At 47.0% G+C, this 22,902-nt stretch overlaps 1 protein-coding gene across 9 annotated transcripts in view; it reads right to left on the reverse strand.

Annotated features, from left to right (window-relative positions):
* DOCK3 (dedicator of cytokinesis 3) overlaps positions 1-22,902 on the reverse strand; it is a 304,753-nt gene that overhangs the window by 25,917 nt on the left and 255,934 nt on the right. For 8 of the 9 annotated variants that reach the window (XM_070359225.1, XM_070359224.1, XM_070359223.1 and 5 more), the window contains 11 exons: positions 22,675-22,750; positions 22,087-22,187; positions 21,780-21,838; positions 19,560-19,708; positions 14,730-14,815; positions 12,303-12,329; positions 12,082-12,177; positions 10,164-10,224; positions 9,587-9,680; positions 7,227-7,375; positions 1,124-1,210 (listed from right to left, as the gene is read on the reverse strand). In XM_070359225.1, the coding sequence (XP_070215326.1) occupies positions 1,124-1,210; positions 7,227-7,375; positions 9,587-9,680; positions 10,164-10,224; positions 12,082-12,177; positions 12,303-12,329; positions 14,730-14,815; positions 19,560-19,708; positions 21,780-21,838; positions 22,087-22,187; positions 22,675-22,750 (985 nt within the window). The remainder of the gene's footprint in view (positions 1-1,123; positions 1,211-7,226; positions 7,376-9,586; positions 9,681-10,163; positions 10,225-12,081; positions 12,178-12,302; positions 12,330-14,729; positions 14,816-19,559; positions 19,709-21,779; positions 21,839-22,086; positions 22,188-22,674; positions 22,751-22,902) is intronic. The other variant, XM_070359222.1, reaches the window with a different exon arrangement.

The following is a 22,902-nucleotide window of genomic DNA, read 5'->3' on the forward strand; positions in this document are numbered from 1 at the left end:
AAACCTTCCCTCCCCATCATCACCTGGAGGTGGGGCAGCCCCGAGAGGCTGCTCAGACTCTTCTGCCCAGTGAGTGGACCCAGCCCCACACAGACTCAGGCTTCCTGTACTTTCAGGGGCACACAGTTAACATGGACTTCCTCTTTTTTGTTCAGGAATTTCTGGTTTTGATGATACTACGCCAACTGATAGTAAGTGTTGCCTATAGGTGATACCATCAATCCAACTGCATTGCTCTAGTTCATTTACCATCTGACTCAAGATGCTAACAAAATGAGGAAGGCTTAGTTACCAGAGTCACTGTACTGGTCCCAATTTTGGAGATTTTAAACTTTAAAAGTGGAAATACTATCTATGATGTCTGGCATTACCCAGGTTGGTAAGTTTTTTAGTCTTGGCTAACCTGGCTTCAGATTGAGAAAAACTCACTGAAATTTGACTGAGAAGATGTCCCTAATCCATTCAATCAACCCAGGCTGCCAGGGAGCAGTGACCTTCAAAGACCAGAGCAAAAATTTACTGGTGTAGAACCTCATCTATTATACAGAGCCTGATCAGGATCAGGGAACACACTGACAAGGGTGCAGGAGGCGGATGAACTGACTTCTCTTTGCCAGAGACTTAACCAGCTATTATGATTCAAAACCCAGCACCAGAAACAAGGAAAAATTTGGTGGAGACCTTCAAAGTCCATTTCACTTAATTTTGAATGTTTTGCATCAAAGACAGGAAGAACTTTCTTTACTTGGATGCTTAGGAGTGACCACAAGCCAAGGCAGGGAAACACTAAGATAAGGCATATCTGAATGAAATTATTTCAGGAGAAGCTTCTTCTTGAAGGTGGACTGCCACCTCCTCCTTGAACCACCCCCATCCTATCCAGCATATGCTGTTGCTCCCTTCCTTGAGCACCAGTGGCCCTCGGGGTCTGGATCATGCAGTCATCTGTAAGGTGTGTGTTTTGCATCTTGAGAGCAGGAACCTTGGCTTCTGCTTCTTCTGCACTGTCCACAGCACTCAACCCAGTGCTGAATTGCTCAGTCAGTGCTCCCTTAGAAGCTGATGCCAGAAAAGCATGAGCACTGCCAGTCAGGGCTGAGGCAGGGGGAGGGGCGAAGCTCACCCGAATCCAGCTGAGGCTCTGATAGTCGTAGAGGCTCTCATATTGACAGGCCAGCTCCCTGCACAGTGGGATCCCAAACTCCCAACTCTGCAACAGAAACAGGAACGAGGCTTTAGCACCGGAGACATCCTCAGAATGGTCCAAGCCTTGCCAAACATATCAGAAGGCACAACTAAAGGCCTCCAGCAACTCATATGTCACAAGGAACACATGCTCAAAACCAATTTGTGGAGAACACACAGAATTCTGACACTCTGGCTCAGTGCACAGCTTTCAGGTTTTTACTCAAATGTTTCCACCTCCAAGAGGCCTCTTTATGACTTATCTTGTCAAGGACAAGCACCCACCCTATCTATTCTCTTTTCATTACTCTGAAGCTATCTTCTTTAAAAGCATTTGCTTTTAAAACTTGAAATATGGTTGGTTTACAATACTGTGTTAGTTTCAGGTATACAGTAAAGTGATCCAGTTATATAAATAAGACTATATACATACATATAAACACATACACACACATATATATTTTCCTTTTTAGATCCCACTACAGATTATTATAAGATATTGACTAGTTCTCTGTGCTATTCAGTAGGTCCTTGCTGTTTATCTATTTTATATATAGTCCTGTGTATCTGTTAATCCCAAACTCCTAATTTATCCTTCCTCCACTCTTTCCCCTTCGCTAACAATAAGTTTGTTTTCTATGTGTGTGAGTCTGTTTCTGTTCTATAAATAAGTTCATCTGTATAATTTTTTAATTCCACATGTAAGTGATACCATATAGTATTTGCCTTTCTCTGACTTGTTTCTCTTCGTGTGACAATCTCTAGGTCCATCCATGTTGCTGCAAATGGTGGTACTTCATTCTTGTTAATGGCTTAGTAATAGTCCACTGCATATGCCTATACACACCACACACACACACCTTTATCCATTCATATACTGATGAACACTTTGGTTAGTTCAGTCCAGTAGCTCAGTTATGTCCAACTGTTTGCGAGGAACACTTAGGTTGCTCCTATGCCTTGGCTATTATAAACAGCGCTGATGTGAACATTAGGTGCATGTATCTTTTTGATTTAGAGTTATTTTCTTTTCTGGATATATGCCCAGGAGTGGGACTGCTGGATCATGTAACGAAATGTACTCTGTCTTCAGTGTTTTAAAGAACCTCCATATTTTTCTCCCTACTGGCTGCACCAAGAGTGTAGGAGGGTTCCCTTTATCCACACCCTCTCCAGAATTTATTATTTGTAGACTTTTTGATGATGGCCATTTTCACCAGTGTGAGGTGATACCCATTGTTCATTAAGTTATGATGTGCATCTCTTTAATAATTAGTGACGTTAAACATCTTTTCATGTGCCTGTTGGCTATCTGCATGTTTCTTTTGGAGAAATGTCTATTTAGGTCTTCTGCGCATTTTCTGATTGGGCTGTTTGCTTTTTTGATATTGAGCTCTATGAGCTGTTTGTACACTTTGGAAATCAAGCCCTTGCCAGTTGCATAGTTTGAAATACTTTCTGCCAGTCCATAGGTTATCTTTTTGTTTTGTTCATGGCTTCCTTTCCTGTGCAAAAGCTTCCAAGTTTGATTAGGCCCTATCTATTTTTGCTTTTATTTCTTTTGCTCGAGAGACTGATTGAATAAAACATTGCTACAATTTATGTCAGAGAATATTTTGCCTATATTCTCTCCTAGGAGCTTTATGCTGTCACGTCTTACATTTAAATCTTTAAGCCATTTTGAGTGTATTTTTGTGCGGGAGTGTTCTAACTTCATTGGTCCCCATGTGGCTGTCAAGCTTTTCCAACACCAAATTGCCGAAGAGACTGTCTTTTCTTCATTGTATATTCTTGCCTCCTTTGTCAAAGATTAATTGACTGTTGGTATATGGGTTTATTTCTGGGCTAAGAAGTATTTTTTTTATGTTGTGCTAGTCATAATTAGATGAAAAGCTGCATGAGGGCAGGGACTCTGTTTATATCCTTTATCTTCAGAGCCTAGAACCAGGCCAGGCATGAGCAGGTACTCAATCAAGATTTATTTAATGAGTTAATGCAGGAAATAATGACTTTTAAGTTAAGATGATTTAAGCTTAGAAAGAAGTATGGAAGCTAAGAAGGAAGTAGCTACCCAAGGATTTGGCAGTAGGTCCGACAATTTCCTTTATAGAGATAATCTACTCTTTAGAGTAGGCTTCAGATAATCCTTGTCTAATCAGGTCTCAGGCTGTTTCTGTGGTGTGGCTCCTATTATGGTGGCATCTATGGGCATAGGCCCATCTAATGGCAGCTTTCACCAAGGGGCAATACTGTCCATTTCCTCCTCTTTTTAATATAGTGCTTTCTCTCTTAGGGAGATTGGGAATCAAAGGTTTACTTGGTATTTTAGATAGGCTCTTCTCCCCAACTTCTAAATACTAATTAAAATTTTTTATTATAGGAAAACTTTAAACATATGGAAACACAGAAGTATGAACCCCTAGGTACTCATAACCCAGCCTCAACCATGACCAACTCAGAGTCAGTTTTGTATCATTCACATCTCACTTACTCCTCCCTACAGTTTTGGAAGCAGATCTCAGACATCATGTAATTTCACCCATCAGGGTTTCAGTATGAATGTTTAATAAGGACTTTATTAAAAACATAGATTTGAAATACCATCAGGGAGAAGGACGACACTATTTTATTCAGGACTGTGTTTCCTAAAAAGAGCACATTATTTCTATCCTTTGAAGAAATTAATGCAATATGGATTGACCTGCAGGACCAATTAAAAATGTTGAAACAAACCAAAGAGAATTTTAAATAGACCCTGATTCTCTGCTCCAATACAGTTCCTCTGACTCAGGGAGCTAGAAAGCCTCCTGTGCCCCCACATCGTAGCTTTAAAGGGGGCATGTGTCTGTCCGCTCTCTAGCTCCAAGTGCTGCTTGGGCAGGTTTTAGTGAAGGGTCTGCCTGGCAGGCAGTTCCACAGAGCCTGGCTAAGCAGTGTGTGTGCAGACAGCCGGCCAGCCTGCAAGAAGCGCCCCATGGGGAACTGCTCATTAAGGTGCTGACGGCCCCACGTGAGCCTCAGGGCACTCTGCCTGCTGACACAGCAGCTCCTAGGAAAGCTGATGTCCCCTCCTATGAGGACCAGTGCTTATCCGCCTCGCTGGCATCTCTGTCCTCATTTGTAGCCTTGCTGCTCCAAGCCTGCACCGACATTCCACCCAAAGGGTGAGCTTTTAGGGTTGTGCTGGAATACTGGGGGTTCTGAGAGCAACCTCAGAGCACAGAGAGGGAATGCTCGGCAGGTATGATGCATACCATCTACCTCTTTTCTCTTGCCAGAAAGGCAGGAGGCAAAGCAGCCCACAACTCCTAACTGGTGTCTCAAATCCAGTCACTTCCACCCACCTGGGCAGATGTGTTTGTACATCCATGCTGCCCTCACTCACAGGAACGGAAGCTGCACTGACTTGGCTCACTCTGCTCAAACTGGAAAGGCAGGCAAAAGCCAGGACTCCAGACGGGCAGTCTCTGTACTTCTGTTTACACACAGTGTATCAGAAGTAACAGATCTGTCCTTCCTTCCAAGGAGTGTGAGCAATAGCAGCCCTCGGCAACAGAGCCCAAGCCCACCCCCATAGGGAGGGCTGGTTCATACCTGATGGTCTGTGTGCCAAATATGCAGGGGTTCCCTTCCTATCTGCTCCTTCTTCCCTGGGATGAAGGACTGCCTCCCATCTTCTCATCTTCCCTTCATTCTTTTAACTCCCATCTGGGCACACCCTTTGGAATGTCCCTCTATCCTTGTCTGGCCTGGGAGAGCTGACCTCTGTGACCACAACCCAAATCACCTTGGCCCAGGCTCCTAGGCTGACCACCTTACCACTGGAGGGAATGACCCAGGGCAAAGCTGTGGCCATGAGCTGGACTTCTGGTTCAGTCCTTCTAGATACTCAGGAGAGAAACGTGGGACCAAAGGAGACGGGGTCGTCTGTATGTGGCGGGTAACAGAGACACTAGGAGTGGGAGGAAAGTGGCTGTGAGGTGGGCTGTGCTAGAAGTGCTGAGGTCAAGAACCTCATTGCCTGCCCCTGCTCCCTTGCAGTTTTCTCTCTTCCTGCCCTCCTCTGACTGCCAAGCTCACTTTCCTCCTGGCACTGAGAACCCCTATGGAAGTACTTTTTCTGTATCAGCCAGGGTTTGCTTTTCTGGAGCCTTTAGAAAAAAGGCCCTGAATGCTTTCAACAGAATGGGTTAGCCCTATCCACTGACTCCATCAGGTATGGAGGAACAGAAACAGAAAAGTCACACCTTCTATACAAGCCCAGGAGAAGGCCTCTGAAATACCCTGTGAGGATGAGCTCATGGAAGGGCTCACTGAGTGGTCTGTACTGAGCACAGAAGCGCCTCCCCCAGCAATTCACAGCAAAGGCAGAAGGAGTGCGAGATTTCTGAGAAGGTGGCCTACAGAGCCTCTCAGTCCTTCTCCCCTTCCTGCTCATTCACAATACTCAGGCAGGCTTTGCATTACCCTCCCTTGTCCATGTTGCTGCTGTTGTGGTTTGGTTGCTAAGTGGTGTCTGACTCTTTTGCAATCCCAGGACAGTAGCCCATCAGGCTCCTCTATCCATGGGATTTGCCAGGCAAGAATACTGCAGTCGGTTGCCATTTCCTTCTCCAGGGGATCTTCCTGACCCAGGGACTGAACCCATGTCTCCCGCATTGGCAGGCAGATTCTTTACCACTGAGCCACCTGTGAGACCCTTCCCTTGTTCATACTTCGCGTTAAATCTGCTTTTTTAACACTATTGTAGTGTGGAGTGAAAAGGGGACCATGAATGCTCAAATGATCCACGGGTGCGCTCAGTCATATAAGCACAGCTCTTCTCTGTGCTCTATGCTCATGGAAAGAAGAGACCTAATACACTAACAGCATTCCTGCACACTCACACCTTGCTTACGCCACTGCCTCCAAGCTGGGAGGGCTCACTGGGCACATGAGTAGGTGGCAGCTCCAGGTAGACTGCATGCCAGGAAGAGCTGGCATGGAGCCCTCAGTCCATCTCTGGACCAGCAAGGAGAGGATGCTTTGGGCTGGCTCTGTCGCTCAGTCATGTGTGGCTGGCTGAGAGCAAGGCATGGATCTCCTTTCCGGGCTGGGTGGAATGAGAGCTCCTGAGGTTTTGGACATGTTCCTACTTACCAGTGCATTCCCTAACGTGGGTGGATGTTTTTGACAAACAGAAGTCTCCCATGCTGTGTAAACCTGATGAATGTTTTCTGAGTTATGGGCAAAAGGTATTAATGTTTTAATCTTTTTTATGATGAAATAACTCATTAAAATTTTTTTTCATTCAAGTCTGGTGTTCAGCCACTATAGATCCCTGCATGATCCTAGTTTAGCTTTCTAAGACGTGCTCAAAGCTGAGTAATGAGAGAACAGCTTCAACAAGTTACACAAACCTAGCCTTTCCAGTGTATGGGGCACACCCAACAGCAGGTGGTCAGAGGGCCCCACAAGGAACTCTCCCAGAGATTGGAGCAGGATGGTAGGGAAGTTCCAAGGAAGTCTGAACCAATGCTGACAATGCCTGCTAATTCCAGAGAGTCAAGTTTAACAGGGACAAGCCTGTGAGAGGAACCTGGATGGTGTTATAAGGAAGAGAGACCCAAGACAAGAACACGGACAGGAGGCAGTACGGGCCTCCTTTGGCTGTGGTTAAAATCCATTCATTTTTACGGCTCACATTTTCTATGGTGGATCAGAATGCTACAGTAACCTAAGTTAATCTAATACACACAAGCAGGGGGCCCAGAAGCCCCTGATCTTGGAGCATTAGTATTTACAGACGTGCAAAGCTGGCATGTGGGGTTGTCTTTTACACTCTCAATTTGCGACTGGCTTCCAAGCCACAGAATTAAGCTGTTGTTTTTTTTCCCTGGAGAAAGTCATGCTGCCTCCAAATCCAATGAATGCACATGGGGACCCACCTCCTCACCACCCCTCACAGCACCCTCTACAGCTGTTGCCACCCCTGCAGGGTTAAGGTGCCACGGAGCCCAGTAGGGGCTGAGGCACTCGAAGTCTCGCCTGGGGACACCCACCTTGCCTTTGTTGAAGTAGTGGATGATCTTGCGGCACAGCCCCTCTTTCCGCTGCCACTCCGTCTGGGATGGGTAGTGGAGGAACTCCCGCAGGGGCCGCTCCTCCCACTGCAGCAGCTCGCAGTAGAGGAGCAGAGTGAACGCAGCTTCTGTGGGGACAGGCTCTAGCGAGGTCCCCGGGCAGCCAGGTGCCCGGGGACCCGGTGTGCACAGCCCAGGTCAGGGATGCCGGATACCACACCTGAGAGAGGGGCTGTCCAGCCACCCACCAGCCCTTGACCACAGCACGAAGGGACCCAGTGGATACCGTCCTTCCTCAGCCTGGTCACCTGCTCTGGGCTCTGGATGAGGTGTGGCTCAGGTACCCCAGGGTTGGTGCACAGGCCGCTTTGCTCTGGGGCACACTGCCATGTCAGAGAGAGCTCCTGGGTTCCCTTTTGCTCAAGGGACTAGCGCTTCTTTCCCAACCTGCTCAGAACTGGATCTGAGGGGTGAGCTCTAACAGGCTTTCCTCGGCCATCCCACAGCCAGCCTCCATACTCCAGCTCCACTTTCTGACCTGAGCATGGCCCTGGGAATGACCCTTTCTCCTCATCTCGACCATTTCTAAAGGGACCAGAGAGCAGGAGTGTATGGTGATAATTGTGTGAAGGGCTCCACTCATAGAGGAAACTACAGCTGATGCTGGGCCCAGGGCCAAGGACTGGTGACATCTCCCGTACACGTGGAGCTGCTAGGGACGGTTTCTAAAACAGCCGTCGCTCAATACCATGGCTTCCTAACCCCCAGGAGTGAGTCACACTGAATTACAGCTGCTGCTCTGGGTCCTCATCACACAGCCTGCTCCATCCTGTTCTTTCACTCCTTTTTGGCGGGCATCTCCTACCGGCAACTTAATTAGCTTGAGCTTCTGCCTGGCCTTCAAGGCCCCATTCAAATCTGGTCCCCATGACTGTGGAGAATCTCTTTTCTAATTATCTTGTGACCCACTTCCAGTTTTAGCCAGGCTTGCTTGCCCACAGCCTTCCCAGGCCCTGCTCACCTCTGCCTCTCCACCTATGCTCTGGCGACCAGCCTTCCTGCCCAGGGATGCATGTGACTCCTCAGTGGAGCTGCGAAGCCCTTTCTGACTGTGGGGACAAGTCTGTGAGGCCTGCGAGGCCTCTCTGTGGAACTTAGAAAATCATGTGAAATCTTTTTCTTCCCTGTCAATATTCTTTTTAGATGTTATTCCTGGAGGCTACCAGAGGCAAGGCTTAGCACCTTCTCTCTGTCCGAATTCCCGACCTAGCCTCGCAGTCTCATCCCAGGGCTCTAGGAGTTTAGTAAATGCCTCTACTGACACATGGAACTTTTCAGTCTATCACTTCACTGCCCCCTCAAAGGGTTGCTGGGATCGTGGGTGGAAGTGGATGCAGAAGATGGCAGATTCAGCCCAGTCATTTCAGAGTTAATTCTTGCCAAGCTGTGTCAGAAAAGGTGGAATCTCCATGAAACACTCTCTAACATCTAACAGAAAATAGGGAAGGAAGTTTCTGCATTTTTACAAATTTATCTCATTCTAGTAACACCGTGGACAAGAACAGCCTGAATTTCCTGGCCTGTCACACCACCTGTGGCTCAAGGGCTAAGATGCAGTGGCTGGTTACCATGGTGAAGAAGTGGTTAATTTGGGGGGAACTGTGGCACAAGGTAATCACCCAGGGCACAGGTGGGTACACTTGTCTTCCTGACCCAGAGCGGCACTCAGTAAATAGAGTAACAGCTATGTTTTTTAATTTTTCTTTTAGAAAAGGCCTTAGTAATGGACAAAACTGTGATACAGTGAAAGGGCCCCTGTCCGGCCTGTCAGAAAGTCAGGTGCACACTGTCCATCCTCTCCACTGGGAGCTCAGTGTGGGGCTGCAGGGTGGCTGCAGGGGAAGAGCCCAGACCACAAGGCAGGTCTGCCAGCACGTTCTGGAGGCCCCAGAGTCAGGCGAAGAGCCTGGGCTGTGGCCTCACTCAGCCCAGCTGTGAGGTCCTCGGAAAGGCTCTGCTCGCGAGGAGCAACAAAGAGCTCAGGAGGCTCTGAACCTGGCTCCCGGGATCTGGAGGTCACCCTCAAATGGGCGGGGGCGGAATGGGAGGCAAAGGGAGTGGAAGAACCTTGGCAGCCAGGCACAAGGGCAAGTTCCCCCTGCTTTCTCTCCACCACACATTACAAAGGAGTTGAGGGCAAGGGGTGAAGGGATGGGCATCATGGGCGCTGACACTCCGCTGACATCTGGCGGGCCCCAGCTCAGAGCTTTCCCCTGTCAGCTGCGCGTGTCTGTCCAGTCCTTTCCCGGGAGGAGGCCTGGCTCTCCCTTCCTGCTTACCTGTGTAGTTTTCCGCCTGCAAATGCATGTCACAGAGCTTATGGATATAGCGGATATACATCTCCTCTTTATTAATCTCCGATTTGTAGAAGTTCTGTAAGAGAGGAGGAAGTACACATAAAGGCGAGAGGGGATGCCCCCTCTGGAGGCTGTAGCTGAGCTCCAGGCAGCTGGCCAAAACCCTGGGAGTGCTGGACAGGAAGGAGGAGACAGGCCGTGTGGGCGGCCAGCGCCAGAAAGAGAAGGGACCAGTCATAAAGCACCCCTGCTGGGAGCAAAACCTCTGGCAGGTCTGCAGGGGTCCTGAGTGGTGAGAAAGAGGAAGAGTAACAGTGGTGGAAACGGGATGTCAGGGTTTGTGGGACGTTGCTAAGAGGCCAGGCTACAGCTCTGTCCACGGAGAGGCTCCTTGTATTCCTTTCCCGAGTGGGAATGTGAGTTTCCAGGGACAGGGCTAATGTCCTGATGCAAACCCTTAGGCTTGTAGCCACGTATTGCAGAAAGGACAAGGCGATCACATGGCGGGACAGAAGCCACTCCATGAAGCAGGGAGGAGGATGAGCCCAGGTTCTCTCACCATCAGATTAACAGTGCAGCCAATCTTCTTATTCTCTGTCTCCTCTCCTTTCATGCAATCCCTGGAGAGGAGAGCGAAGATGAATGCACCAAGTGGTACCTCTGGGACAACTCAGAGACCTGCAGTGTCCCCGAGGCTTCAGTGTGTCCAAACCCCAGAGGAAGATGGTCCCCAACAGAAACTTGTCCACGGATGGGGCCGTATTGTGTGTTCCCTCCAGGCTCTGGACCCATTCCTAGGGCTCAAATATCTCTGTTCAGCTGGACCCTTGTTCTGGTGGCAGAGTACAGAGCCCAGAGGCTATATCAGGGCATTCAGTAGCACCTACCCATGTCTTCAGTGCGTAAGTATGTCAGTAAAGTAGAAGGTTAAACCCTCAAGTTCCCTGAAGGGGAGCCACAGAGCCATCCTTAAAGGGCAGTTTTCATTTTGTAGGACAGTTTTTAGGAGAAGCCAATACACTCTACTCCAGGGACCTGCCTTCAGAACCCAGCAGCCCAGCAACCATGGCATAGCCGCCACATAAATCATCTCACTGACTTTTCTCCCTGTGGTGTCCTTCTTGTGCACTAGTACTTGGAATCCCCTCCAACTGGAAGGATTTAGGGGTAGCTTCAGCCAGGGCTGAGCTGTATTTTTTGCTGAACAGGCTTGGGTACAGGAGGGGTCACGGCTGGCCTGCCAGACACAGAACACAGGAACACTGAGAATGGATCCTTGCCAAAGGAGAGTGGGAACTGATCAAATCCATGCTCCTCTAGCAAGGAGGGGTGGCCTAGCACAAGGAGATGAAAGAATGAGGACCAGACTGTGAATCCAGTAAGAAGCCTCCTGAGTCCCAGGTGCACCCTCCTGATATCTGCATGAGACACAGCACAGAGAAGACAACCACTGCTTGGGGCTGGTTTCTCTATCATCCCTCCTCATTCCTTATCACCTTCCCCTGTAACCTCCCCAAAGGCCCTCTTGACTCAGCTGAACTCTACTGAGAGAACAACTAAGGCCCCAGTGGCAGTGGCAGTATTCCTTTTAGGCTAAGTCAAAAGCCATGATATGACTGACAAGGCAGGCTTTCAGGAAAAAACGGATTACATGTGAACTCCCAGACTCCACATATCATAAAGATCTCTGAGCTCACACGCTGCCTCCTCTCATCTACACCTGGCCAGGGTCAAGGGACAGAAATAAACAGATTTTACACAAAGAATGGAGGCATGGGAAAATTACCCCTTGCCCTGGAAAAGAGAAGTGAAAGTCCTCCTGGGTCACAATTCTGTTGTTGTGTACTTGCTAAGTCGTGTCTGACTCTTTGCCACCTCATGGACTGCAGTCTGCCAGGCTCCTCTGTCCATGGGATTTTCCAGGCAAGAATATTAGACTGGGTTACCATTTCCTTCTCCAGGGGATCTTCCCAACTCAGGGGTCCAATCCATGTCTTCTGCATTGCAGGGAGATTCTTTACTGCTGAGTCACCAGGGAAGTCCAAACAAGTGCAACAGTTCTGTATTGGGTGATATTTCTCTGCCCACCTGCCAGATGGCTCTGAGAAAGGTCTGTACTAAGGTCCCCTCTCACTCTGGAGACAGCCCTTCTCCTCCTCTCTGCTGTGCCCACCTCTCTGAGCCTTGACTTTTCTGGATGAAAAAGTCAGATGGCTACATGTCCCTATGACACCTCCAGCGTACATGTGCCCATGTATCACGGGTAAGCCCAGGAAACCCTGGCCTACCCCTGAGAGAAGGCTTTCACCCCTGCCTCCTTGGCAGTCAGGAGATTCCTAATGACTGGTGATAGCACACAACACCAGAACAGCCCTGCCTCTTGTGGTCACGTGGTCTCAATTTTAAGGTCAGGGGATCCTCCTGCTGGGGAGAGCATGTGACCAGAGAAGAGGTCAGGTAGGTTCCTGAGAAGATACCTGTAGTCAAGAAGGCGTTCCATGAGGCGGGTGACTGAGGTTACAAAGGAAATGCCGGTCTCACGCCATGTTTCCTGTTCAACCTTCTCCAGCAGGCTATTGATAGAAGCAAACAGAACGCACAATTCATGAGCCTCCCAGGGGCACCAGAGTGAGGTCCCAGAGCCCAGGGGGCCTGTGATGGATCTGGAGATGGCAGACTTACCACATGGCAGTCTTACCTGGGGTAGGGCCCAAACAGCTGGGTTCTACTCCATGCAGCAGAAAGCAAAGATAAAGCAATTACTGAATGGACAGCAACAAATGAACATGTCTTCCATTGTCCTGTGTGAGCTCTTAAGGATGCCCCTGAGCTGAGGGATAAGCTTCAGAGCCCCAGCCCCAGTAGGGGTACACCCTGTGAGAGCTGTTCTGAGGAAGCAGCTGAGGACCAGTCCACTGAGGGAGAGACCTGGCTTTGCCAACTGGCTGGCCGCCTCTATCACTGCTCAGAACCATCCCCAGCAAACACGCTGACCAGCCTTTTCATGTAGACCAAGGGTAAGACTGCAATCAGTCTTGAGGGCCCAGCATGAAGGACAGAGAGTGAGTCCAAGAGTTATACCTGGTCATCTCCACTGTCACAGGAGACTTCCACAGAAAATGGCCAGAGCCAAGAGCTACATGCCTGGGTCCTTTTCTCACTTGTCAGCCCGTGCTCCTATTATCTCCAGGTAGGCTCTGACTTCTCCAAAGAACCTGGCTTCTGAGATCCTCTACCTTCCCACTGATGATCCCAGGTGCAGGTCTTGCTGCTGACTCCTTTGTACACTGGCCCCAGCTCCCTGAGGTCATGAGAGTCCCCTAGAGTACAGCGCTCAGCCAGGGACCGGCAGTGGGGACTCACACCCATAGCCTGACTGTTGTTAATGCTATAGTGATGCCAACTGTCTTCCCTGCACAGAGCGTCTAACCTGAGATGGGGCCTCTGAGACAGTGAGGGTTTCCCAGGTGACCCATCTTCCTAGAGCAAGATGGCAGGATCACTGGTTCTCACCTCTGAGCTGTGTGGGAAAAGCTACTGTGTACACATTTCCCAAACTATGTTCTACAGAGCTCTGCTGTCCTGGGGGACAAGAGGTGTTCTGTGAGCAAACAAGCATGAAAGTGGTAGATCACTACACCCTCCTCTGAAGAGATTTTTCACACCTTTCTGCATTTTGAAGGCTTTGAGAAGTTCTATAATACAGAGCTTTGTTTAATTTTCTTTCACTGAATCTTTTCTAAACTGATTAGCCCATGATCTACATCCCCCAGTGTACCTACACAAACATCTTCTTCTAAACACAAATTGGGAAATGCTGCTCCACGATTATCAGTGGCTTTTAGTTCTCAGACATGACTCAGAAGAGTTTATGAAACGCTTCTTTGCCAGGTAATTACTAACTCCAAGTTATTTTTGTGCTTTTTCCTTTGTAGTAAAATCATCAGTGAGTGGCTTAGGAAGAGACTTCGCTTCCTTATTTCCATAATTAGAAACATCTCTGGCCAAAAGAGAAACCCTAAGGATGGATTCGTTTTCACAAATTAAAATTACTTAAGTTTCAAATGAATTCACATTTTATTCCATGACTCATCAAGGAACAAACTACATACACAGGGTACAGGAGAAAGATTTCCCCCTCTTGAAATTGGAATGTCTGGGTGGTATCCCCAGACATGCTTCTTAGTGGCCACGCAACTGAGGGCAATGCCACCAGCTCTCCAAGCTCAGCTGCATTATTTTTACTCATCAGGATACTCTCTGCCGTGCCCACCTCACAGATGTATTGTTAGGATTAAATCAGAAATGTCAACATATTTTGTCCACTGTAAAATTCTAAGCAAATGTACAGTATCATTAACAGAAAATATGTTATGAGCTCATCTTCAGAATGCTACAGCTAGAAAATCTCACAGCTAGAAACAATGAATGAGATGGGAGGGGGCTCTAAAGCTGTAAATGTCTTCACATTTTGCTTTTCGGGAAGATAAAAAACCCAATTTACTGCCTATGTGGGAGGACCACGGCTCTCCTATGTCCCTCCTTTAGACTGAGCCCTATAGCTGGGTCTTGTCAGGTTTTGTGGCCCCATCAACTCAGGACAGAAGCCATACTGGTGGACCTGGGACCCCTGACATTCAGTCAGTATAGCCACCCTGTTTCACAAGTGAAACTGGTCTGGAAAGGGGGTATAACTTGTTTAAATCACAAAATGGATGGTAGCATCTGTACAATCTTACAAAGCTGAGATTTAAACCCCTTCCCCTCCTCAGAAAGGCCAGCGCTGAGCCCTCATTGAGTCCCCATGAGCTGTTTGCCCAACTAGGATACAGTACATGGTATGAAGACATATGATGATCCTCTTCCTATTGGCAAACCCAAGAGCTCAGAGTTACTATCTGTGTCTACATCTTTCAGTTAACTACGATAATCCCTGAGAGAGCCTGCTGTCATGAAGTCTCTTTCTTGTTGACAGAAGGTGAGCATTGCTACCACCAGCAACAACCTGGGTCTCTCCTGATACCCACGCTCTGAAGCCTGCCCAGAACAGGCTGCACCCCTACCCTTCATTAGCCCACTTCACCCTCTACTCCAACGTGGGGTGCCTCGGGCTGAAGCAGCTTACAGCAGGCCGAAGAGCTCCCTGTAGCTCTCATCGCCTTTCCCTTCTGACACCATGCTGTCCAGCTTGTCAATCAGCTCGGCCTCCACCTAGAGGGAAGCAGAGATTTTGTAAACCCGAAATGAGCTCAGGAGAAGGATGCGAAATCCAGCCTTTTGTGATGGGTGAGGACACTGGGGAACTGCTTCCTGCTTTTGTTCTTGTACCAAAGAAATCCTGGAGAAGGTGGGATCTCACCTACAGCACCGGGAGGCCACCCTGTCTCCCCCCATCAGGAAGGGATCCCACTCTGGGGGTTTAAGTAAGAGCTGGAACTTACACGTACATCTCAGATACTCTTTTCCTATTTTGGATCCAAAAGACGCCTTTGTCAAGTGTTGCTTTTCTTTCTTAAAAATTCTCATTCAAGAGAATTTGTATGTATAAGACATCAGTTCAGTCGCTCAGTCGTGTCTCTTTGCGACCCCATGAATTGCAGCATACCAGGCTTCCCTGTCCATCACCAACTCCCAGATTTCACTCAGACTCAGGTCCATCGAGTCTGTGATGCCATCTAGCCATCTCATCCTCTGTCATCCCCTTCTCCTCCTGCCCCCAATCCCTCCCAGCATCAGAGTCTTTTCCAATGAGTCAACTCTTCGCATGGGGTGGCCAAGTACTAGAGTTTCAGCTTCAGCATCATTCCCTCCAAAGAAATCCCAGGGCTGATCTCCTTCAGAACGGACTGGTTGGATCTCCTTGCAGCCCAAGGGACTCTCAAGAGTCTTCTCCAACACCACAGTTCAAAAGCATCAATTCTTCGGTGCTCAGCTTTCTTCACAGTTCAACTCTCACATCCATACATGACCACTGGAAAAACCATAGCCTTGACTAGACGGACCTTTGTTGGCAAAGTAATGTCTCTGCTTTTGAATATGCTATCTAGGTTGGTCATAACTTTTCTTCCAAGGAGTAAGCATCTTTTAATTTCATGGCTGCAGTCACCATCTGCAGTGATTTTGGAGCCCCCCAAAATAAAGTCTGACACTGTTTCCACTGTTTCCCCATCTATTTTCCAAGACATATTTGGTTAGAACTTTACCCTCCGTCAGCTAGTCACAAAGGACGCTTGCTGGGGGCTGGTCCTCACCTTAATGGCTGACATTCGTTTGCACTGAGGGAGATGGGTTTCCTTCAGAGATTGTCCTTGAGGAGAAAAGGCTCCATTCTTTGTCCTCACAGGACCTAGAGCCCTTGGACTGCTGCTGCCCCTGCAGCTGCCTTGTCACTGGGGGCCCCTGCACTTGTTACTTGATTCCTAAACTGTGAGGAGCAACACTGCGTCCATTCCTAACCCACTAATTTGCAAGGCTTTCAACAGTGCTCAGTCACTTTCCTAATAGGCCTCAATGCATTTACTCTTAAGTGAGAAATTACTTTTAAAGTGATATAAGATAAAAAAAAAATCTTTTAAATTGCTCATTAACCTTTGAAATGTGGTCCTGTGCAATTATTTGTATATTTTATATCAACAAAAAATGGCATGGCTCCATTTAATAATGAGCTATAACAAAAGGCATTTTCTCATTCTACACAAGGCCAGAGTCCTAAGGCAATGAAGTAGTAAAAGAATAACTGAATTAGAAAAGTCATTGAAGGCAATTATGGCTTTTGAAATCCTATCAGTGGAAAATGAAAATGGATGAATAAATATGGCCCTTTTATAGCGGTCTGCTACGGCCAGGGTGGAGATGGCTGTACATCTACATTTGGCCTAACGAGTCAGCTGCTTGAATATACTTTTCGGAAGACACACAAAGTCTGAGGACTGCAGTCCTTGGGATTGAGGTCGTCTGCCTTTCTCTGTGAGGAGAAAAGGCACCAGCAGGGACTTGCCTGGGGTCATGCAAAGTCAGGTAGGGATCTCTCTTTACACACGCAGGCATAGGTTGTGCTTTCCAGAACAGGGCAAAGGTGGGAGGGGACCTGGAGCAGCAGAGGGTACGACGGTGCAAAAATGGGCACAGCCGTTTCCTGGAGTTCTCAAAATGGCTCCCTGGCCAGCAGCAGCAAGTCACCAGAGATCTTATTAGAAAGACAAATTCCCAGGCTCCACTGGATCAAAAACTCAGGGGTTGTGGGGGGTCAGCAATGTGTGTTTTTACAAGCTCTCAGGTCGTTCTGAGGCCTATTCCAGGGTCAGAACTTCTATAGGAGTTCAAAGGAGCTGGTGATGGAAGGATTTAGGGACAGTACTTCCTCACTCCCTGTAGTGCTGATAAAGGGAGAAGTTACTAAGAGAAACTGAGAAATTTAAAACGTGACACTAAAGATCAATGTATGCAAAATCAATGTCTCTAGGTTACACAAAATGCTAAGGTCTTCAAATATAACGTCATAATTGGTAATACTGAACATTTCAAGTCTGTGGAGCTACTTTTATTTTATAAAACCAATATTCTTGAAAAGAAAAGGTCAGTTTTCATTCCAATCCCAAAGAAGGGCAATGTCAAAGAACATTCAAACTACTGCACAATTGCACTCATTTCATATGCTAGCAAAGTAATGCTCAAAATTCTAAAAGCAAGGCTTCAACAGTACATGAATCAAGAACTTTCAGATGTTTAAGCTGGATTTAGAAAAGGCAGAGGAACCAGAGATCAAATTGCCAATATTCGCTGGATCAGAGAAAAAGAGATTTCCAGAAGAACACCTACTTCTGCTTCATTGACTATAAAGCCTTTGACTGTGGAAAATTCTTAAAATGAGATGGGAATACCAGACCACCTTACCTGCCTCCTGCATTGACTACGCTAAAGCCTTTGAGTATGGATCACAACAAATTGTGGAAAATTCTTAAAAAGAGATGAGAATACTAGACCACCTTACCTGCCTCCTGTGAAACCTCTATGTAGGTCAAGATGCAGCAGTTAGTACTGGACATGGAACAACGGACTGGTTCAAAATTGGAAAGGAGTACATCAAGTCTGTATATTGTCACCCTGCTTATTTAACTTATATGCAGAGTACATCATGTGAAACACCAGTTGAATGAAGCACAAGCTGGAATTAAGATATACAGATGACACCACCCTTATGGCAGAAAGTGAAGAGGAATTAAAGACCCTCTTGATGAAGGTGAAATTTTTATTTATGGAGGGAGAGTGAAAAAGCTGGTTTAAAACTCAACATTCAAAAAACTAAGATCATGGCATCCGGTTCCATCACTTTATGGCAAATAGATGGGGAAAAAGTGTAAACAGTGACAAAGTTGGACCATAAAAAAGACTGAGCACCAAAGAATTGATGCTTTTGAATGGTGGTGTTGGAGAAGATTCATAAGAGTCCTTGGACTGCAAGGAGATCAAACCAGTCAATCCTAAAGGAGATCGTCCTGAATATTCATTGGAAGGACTGATGCTAAAGCTGAAGCTTCAATACTTTGGCCACCTGATGTGAAGAGCCAATTCATTAGAAAAAACCCTGATGCTGCAAAAGATTGAAGGCAGGAAGAGAAAGGGATGACAGAGGACAAGATGGTTGGATGGCATCACCGACTCAATGGGCATGAGTTTGAGAAAGCTCTGGGAGATGGTGAAGGACAGGGAAGCCTGGTGTGCTGCAGTCCAAGGGGTCGCAAAGAGTTGGACAGGATTGATCGACTGAATAACAACAAAGATAACTGAGGCAATCATACTGTTCTAAGTGAAAGAAGTCAGCCTCAAGAGGCTACAGTCTACATGATTCCCTTTACATGACACTCTGGAAAAGGCACAATGACAGTGATGGAGAAAAGACCAATGGTTGCCACAGGTTAAAGGCAGGGGAAGGGTTTGACTATAAAGGGGTAGCGAGATGGAAATTTTAGGAATTAAAATTGTTTTTTAAAATCTTGATTGTGATGGTGGTTACATGACTTTCATGTGTCTGCCAAAATTTACAGAGCTGTAAATCCCAAAGAGTGAATTTTACTCTTTGTAAATATAAAAATACATAAATAAAAATTAAAAAATTACTGTTTGCCTTGTCTGTTCTCAGTGTTAGAATCACTCACTCTAAGACCACTGGTTCTTCCCAGAATCACAGAGTTGGGAGGGAGCTTAGAGGGGAGTGATTACAGTCCCCAAGGCAACAGAGAACTCTTCCCTAGAGGACTCCAGGGAGCTTCTGTTTGAGAACCACCAACAGAGAGGAGTTCCGCATCTCTGAAACCAGGCCAGCTTATAGCAAATCACTTTTTGCGAGCAAGTTATTCCTTTTATTGGCTAAAACTGGTATTACCATCACTGTTTTCTATCTGTTGTTCCTAGTCCTATTCCTTGGAGCTACAGATACAAGGGCAGGGGCCCTCTCCTCCACTTTAGGGGTGGCAGAGGAACCACCCAGAGGCACAGCCTGAAGCCACGTGGTCAGAAACCAAGCACTTATCCCTCTCTGTGCAGGAGTCTGTGAAGTTCTCAGCTCTGATAAGTTTTCTGGTCTGGGCTCTAGCCATAGAAATGCCTGGACCATATGCACTGGGGAACCTCGAGAGAGAAAAGACAACATGCTCCTGGGACCGCCCTCTGAGTGAAGCTGGGAGGTAACAGTCTCAGTCACTCTCTCCTTGATCAGAAAAGTCCTTTCACATGATGTTCAGTTCTTTTCCTCTGATTCTTCTCTGATAGCACTTCATGAAGAAAATCCACAAATCACTTCTGGCCAGCAAGGGAGGGAAACCCTTGGATGGGACTCAAGACGGCCAAGAACTACACTAGAACTACAGCTTGGCCATCCGCATCATGTGCCAGGGTAAAAGGGGTCCATTCCAGGGAAGAGTACCCTAACACCACCAGCGGGGGGTGGGGGTCTCACCTGTTTGAAGTTGCCGTTTTTCCTCTGCTCCCAGTCCATCATGTCGTGAAAGATGGGAATCATGATATTCCGCACTTCAGGCTGTGGGACTAGTGTCACACCCAGGAACGGGCCAATCATTCCCGGAATGAAGTGGATCTTATGTTCACCTGCACAACACAACCCAGCAGATAGAAGTATATGCTCCAGCCACAGAAGCTTCCCGAGTAGGGCCACAGCACATGATCTGACCTTCACTGGGAGCATCAGAGAACACAGAAAGCTCTCCTCTATGGGCTTCTGAGATATTCCCTTCCCTTGGCTTTTTAAGAGTTTGCAGACTAAATTGGCTCAGTCCAGTTGAAAGAAAATTCAACAGGTACAAGTTCTTTCCAAAGAATTTGCTGGGAGGTTCTACAAACTACCTGAAAATCATCCTGAGGTTCAGGAGCAGAGTCACTACTCTAGATAGAATAGGATTTCTGAGTACCCTGCAATAGTTTCCCATAGTCTGTTCACAGTATTTATTCAGCAAGGAAAATTCATCAATTTCTACTTAAACACAATGCACTGACCCTGGGGTTTCTGCCTGTACCCAGAGGCATTTAAGTGATGAGGATGTTCGGTCTGCTAGACGTCTGAAGTCCATAAGCCTCTTCATCATCGGTGCTCAAATGTGCCTAAGAGTCCCTCTCTTGAGTTAGCAGGAGCCTCCTGCACAGCCGTACCTTGACAGACTGGCTGAGAGACTCTGTACGTGTACCTCCGATCCCACCCCTTGCCTTCACATTGCATTTTTGATTGTAGCACTATATTTATTCAGACCAGTTTGGCTCATCTCTCAATTTTCTTAATGAGGCCTGCCCACGGGAAGAGTGTAGTATGAATTTCCCTGTGACTAGCCTGTCAGTTGGGGCATGTTCCCAGAATCCAGGGCCAGTCTTGAAGACTACGGGACAGAACTTTTCTCTTCCTTGTAAAGGTGAAACAGAGTGAACCATCTTCCAGAGCTCTGTTTTCAGTCCTTCAGAGACTCGGAGACAAACTGTGGGCCTGTGTAGTGACTGTTACAGTCAAGCAAAATCAGTTCCTGAGAACTAGAAAATGTCATTTCCACCAAAAACAATGAGGTAGGAATGGCTTTCTTGGGGGAAATCTGACATGGTTTTTGAATTCTTCCATGTTGAAAGCCTATCTAAGGAGCAAGTGTTAGCTAGCCTGGAGGCAGATTCTGCATATTCCAATCTTGGTATTTGGTATAGCTGGTCCCTTGTGTTTCTGGGAATTTCAGAATCAACTTCAGGGTGAACATTTATATCTGGACAGTGCTGGATGCAGAGGGTATGAGCACTGAAGCTAGAGAGCTGGTTTGGGGAAATGCAGCCCCACTCAGGGATGGAAGGCGCCAGGGCTGGCATAAATGCCTTGCATCTTGCTTGCTGCTTCTAGGGTTGTGACTAGGATGGTTGGTGGAGGACTATGAGATGTTATGGCTATCCTTCCTAAGACTTCAGAGTCATGAGCTTAGTTGAAAGCAGATCTCACTGGGAAGAACAGCAGCGGCTTCTCTGGCATCCAGGCAGGCCTATCTAAGAAGCCGACAGAAGCAAAGGACGGCCCACCTAGTTACCAGGGCACCCCAAGGATTCCACCAAAACCTGACAATTTCAAGATTCAGAGTGCTGGATATTAGAGATGCTGCAAAGAGAAGCTGTCGAAAGAAAAGAGACTAAAATCAGTCTCACCTAGATGCGGCAGTTCCCTTCGTACATGTACCTGGCAGTGGGAACCTCGTCTGGATGCCTGAATGCCAGAGACCCATGAAGGGTTTCAATCTTTACTAAAAAGAACAGCTACCCTTGCTCATGTGCTAACTGGGCTTCTGAGCCTGTGACACCTGGACTGGGACATGGACAGCCCAGAGGATCTTATATTCTCAGAGCCTCAGACATTATATTCTTACAGCCTCATCTTCTTTTTCTCCTTTTGACTTTTGTTCTCAAAAAAGGGTCTGTGCATATGTATCGCTGGGGTCTTATTTCTCAGCTTAACTCTCCCTGCCAAGGGCTTTGTGCACATGTGCTACACTATACCATCCATCTGAGGTGTTATGCTAAAGATATGTGAAGCTCTCTTGGGTCTGAATTAACATTCATAAAACCTGGGGGAAGTAATTAGTCTTGTAACTTCTTATTTGGCCATGCAATATGTGTAAGGGAAGAGTGTGGAGAAAAGACCTACCCAAATTCTGCCACATGCTGAAGAGTTCATAAGCCATCATCACACGCATGTCCCCGTACCTTGGAATAGAACACAGGAACCAGCTATTAGCACGAGAAGGTTCAGGAAGACAGGAGGCCAGCATTTCAGCTCTGTTTCTAGCGCTTTCCAAAAGACAAAGTCATTTTGCTCTCAGTTGAGCTCTTACACTTGGCTCCTTGGGAAGCCACCTCAATGAGAACCTTGTGGATGTCTCTAGGAGCCCCTCCTGGAAACATAACCCCATCTGGGCACATGTAGGAAGATGAATAAGAGACATATGTCTTACTTATCTAGAATCTTCTTCCTCTTGGTGGAAGTAATGATTTCTAGCTGAAGGCTTGGCTGATTTATGAACAGAACTGCCAGGCTAAAATAAGAATTCCACACCTAGAGAGAGAGAGAAAGAGGAAATATGTGACAGCCTGAGTTCTTAACCTTGCAAGGAGAGATTCTAAATATATGCATGTAGCACAGAATTCATTTCAGTGTTAAGATCTTGATTTTTAGAAAATATCTTTGCAAACAGGACTTTCCCCTGCTTTCTTGACTTCTCTGAAACCAACAGTGTTGATTCTGGACTGGAAAACAAACTCATGGGTTTCTAGCTCCCAGCATCTCCAACAGGGGTTTCTTAGGTTATACTCTAATCATTATCAAGCCTGGAAGCTGTTTGATACTATGAACAGATTAAGAAAGCCTCCAGCCACCTATCAGACACTTAGCTGAATCCTTCTCAAATTCCTGACCTGCAAACCTGTGAGCAAAATAAAACAGCTGTTTTAAGTAAAACAAAAACAAAAATGAAAACAGGGAGTCTGGTTTTTGGCTTTCTATGGTTATTACAAAGATAGTGACGGATCTTAGGAGCTCCTACCTTAAAGTCGAAGTCTGTCTCTGTGAAATTCTTGTGCAGCGCAGAAGACAGGTACTGGACAGTGGTGACTATGATGCTGCAGTGAGGACAAGGTGTCGGCAGAGTTAAAGGACTGACAATGGCACCCTACAGCTGAGCATCCGTGGTCTGCGGCCCATGTGCAAGCTTCCTGAGTACAAGTAGCTCTCGTGTAAGATGTGACTTTAAGGGAGAAGGATGTGCGTGCGT

This window comes from Bos mutus, chromosome 22 (assembly GCF_027580195.1).
Source record: "Bos mutus isolate GX-2022 chromosome 22, NWIPB_WYAK_1.1, whole genome shotgun sequence".
Lineage (NCBI taxonomy): Eukaryota > Metazoa > Chordata > Mammalia > Artiodactyla > Bovidae > Bos > Bos mutus.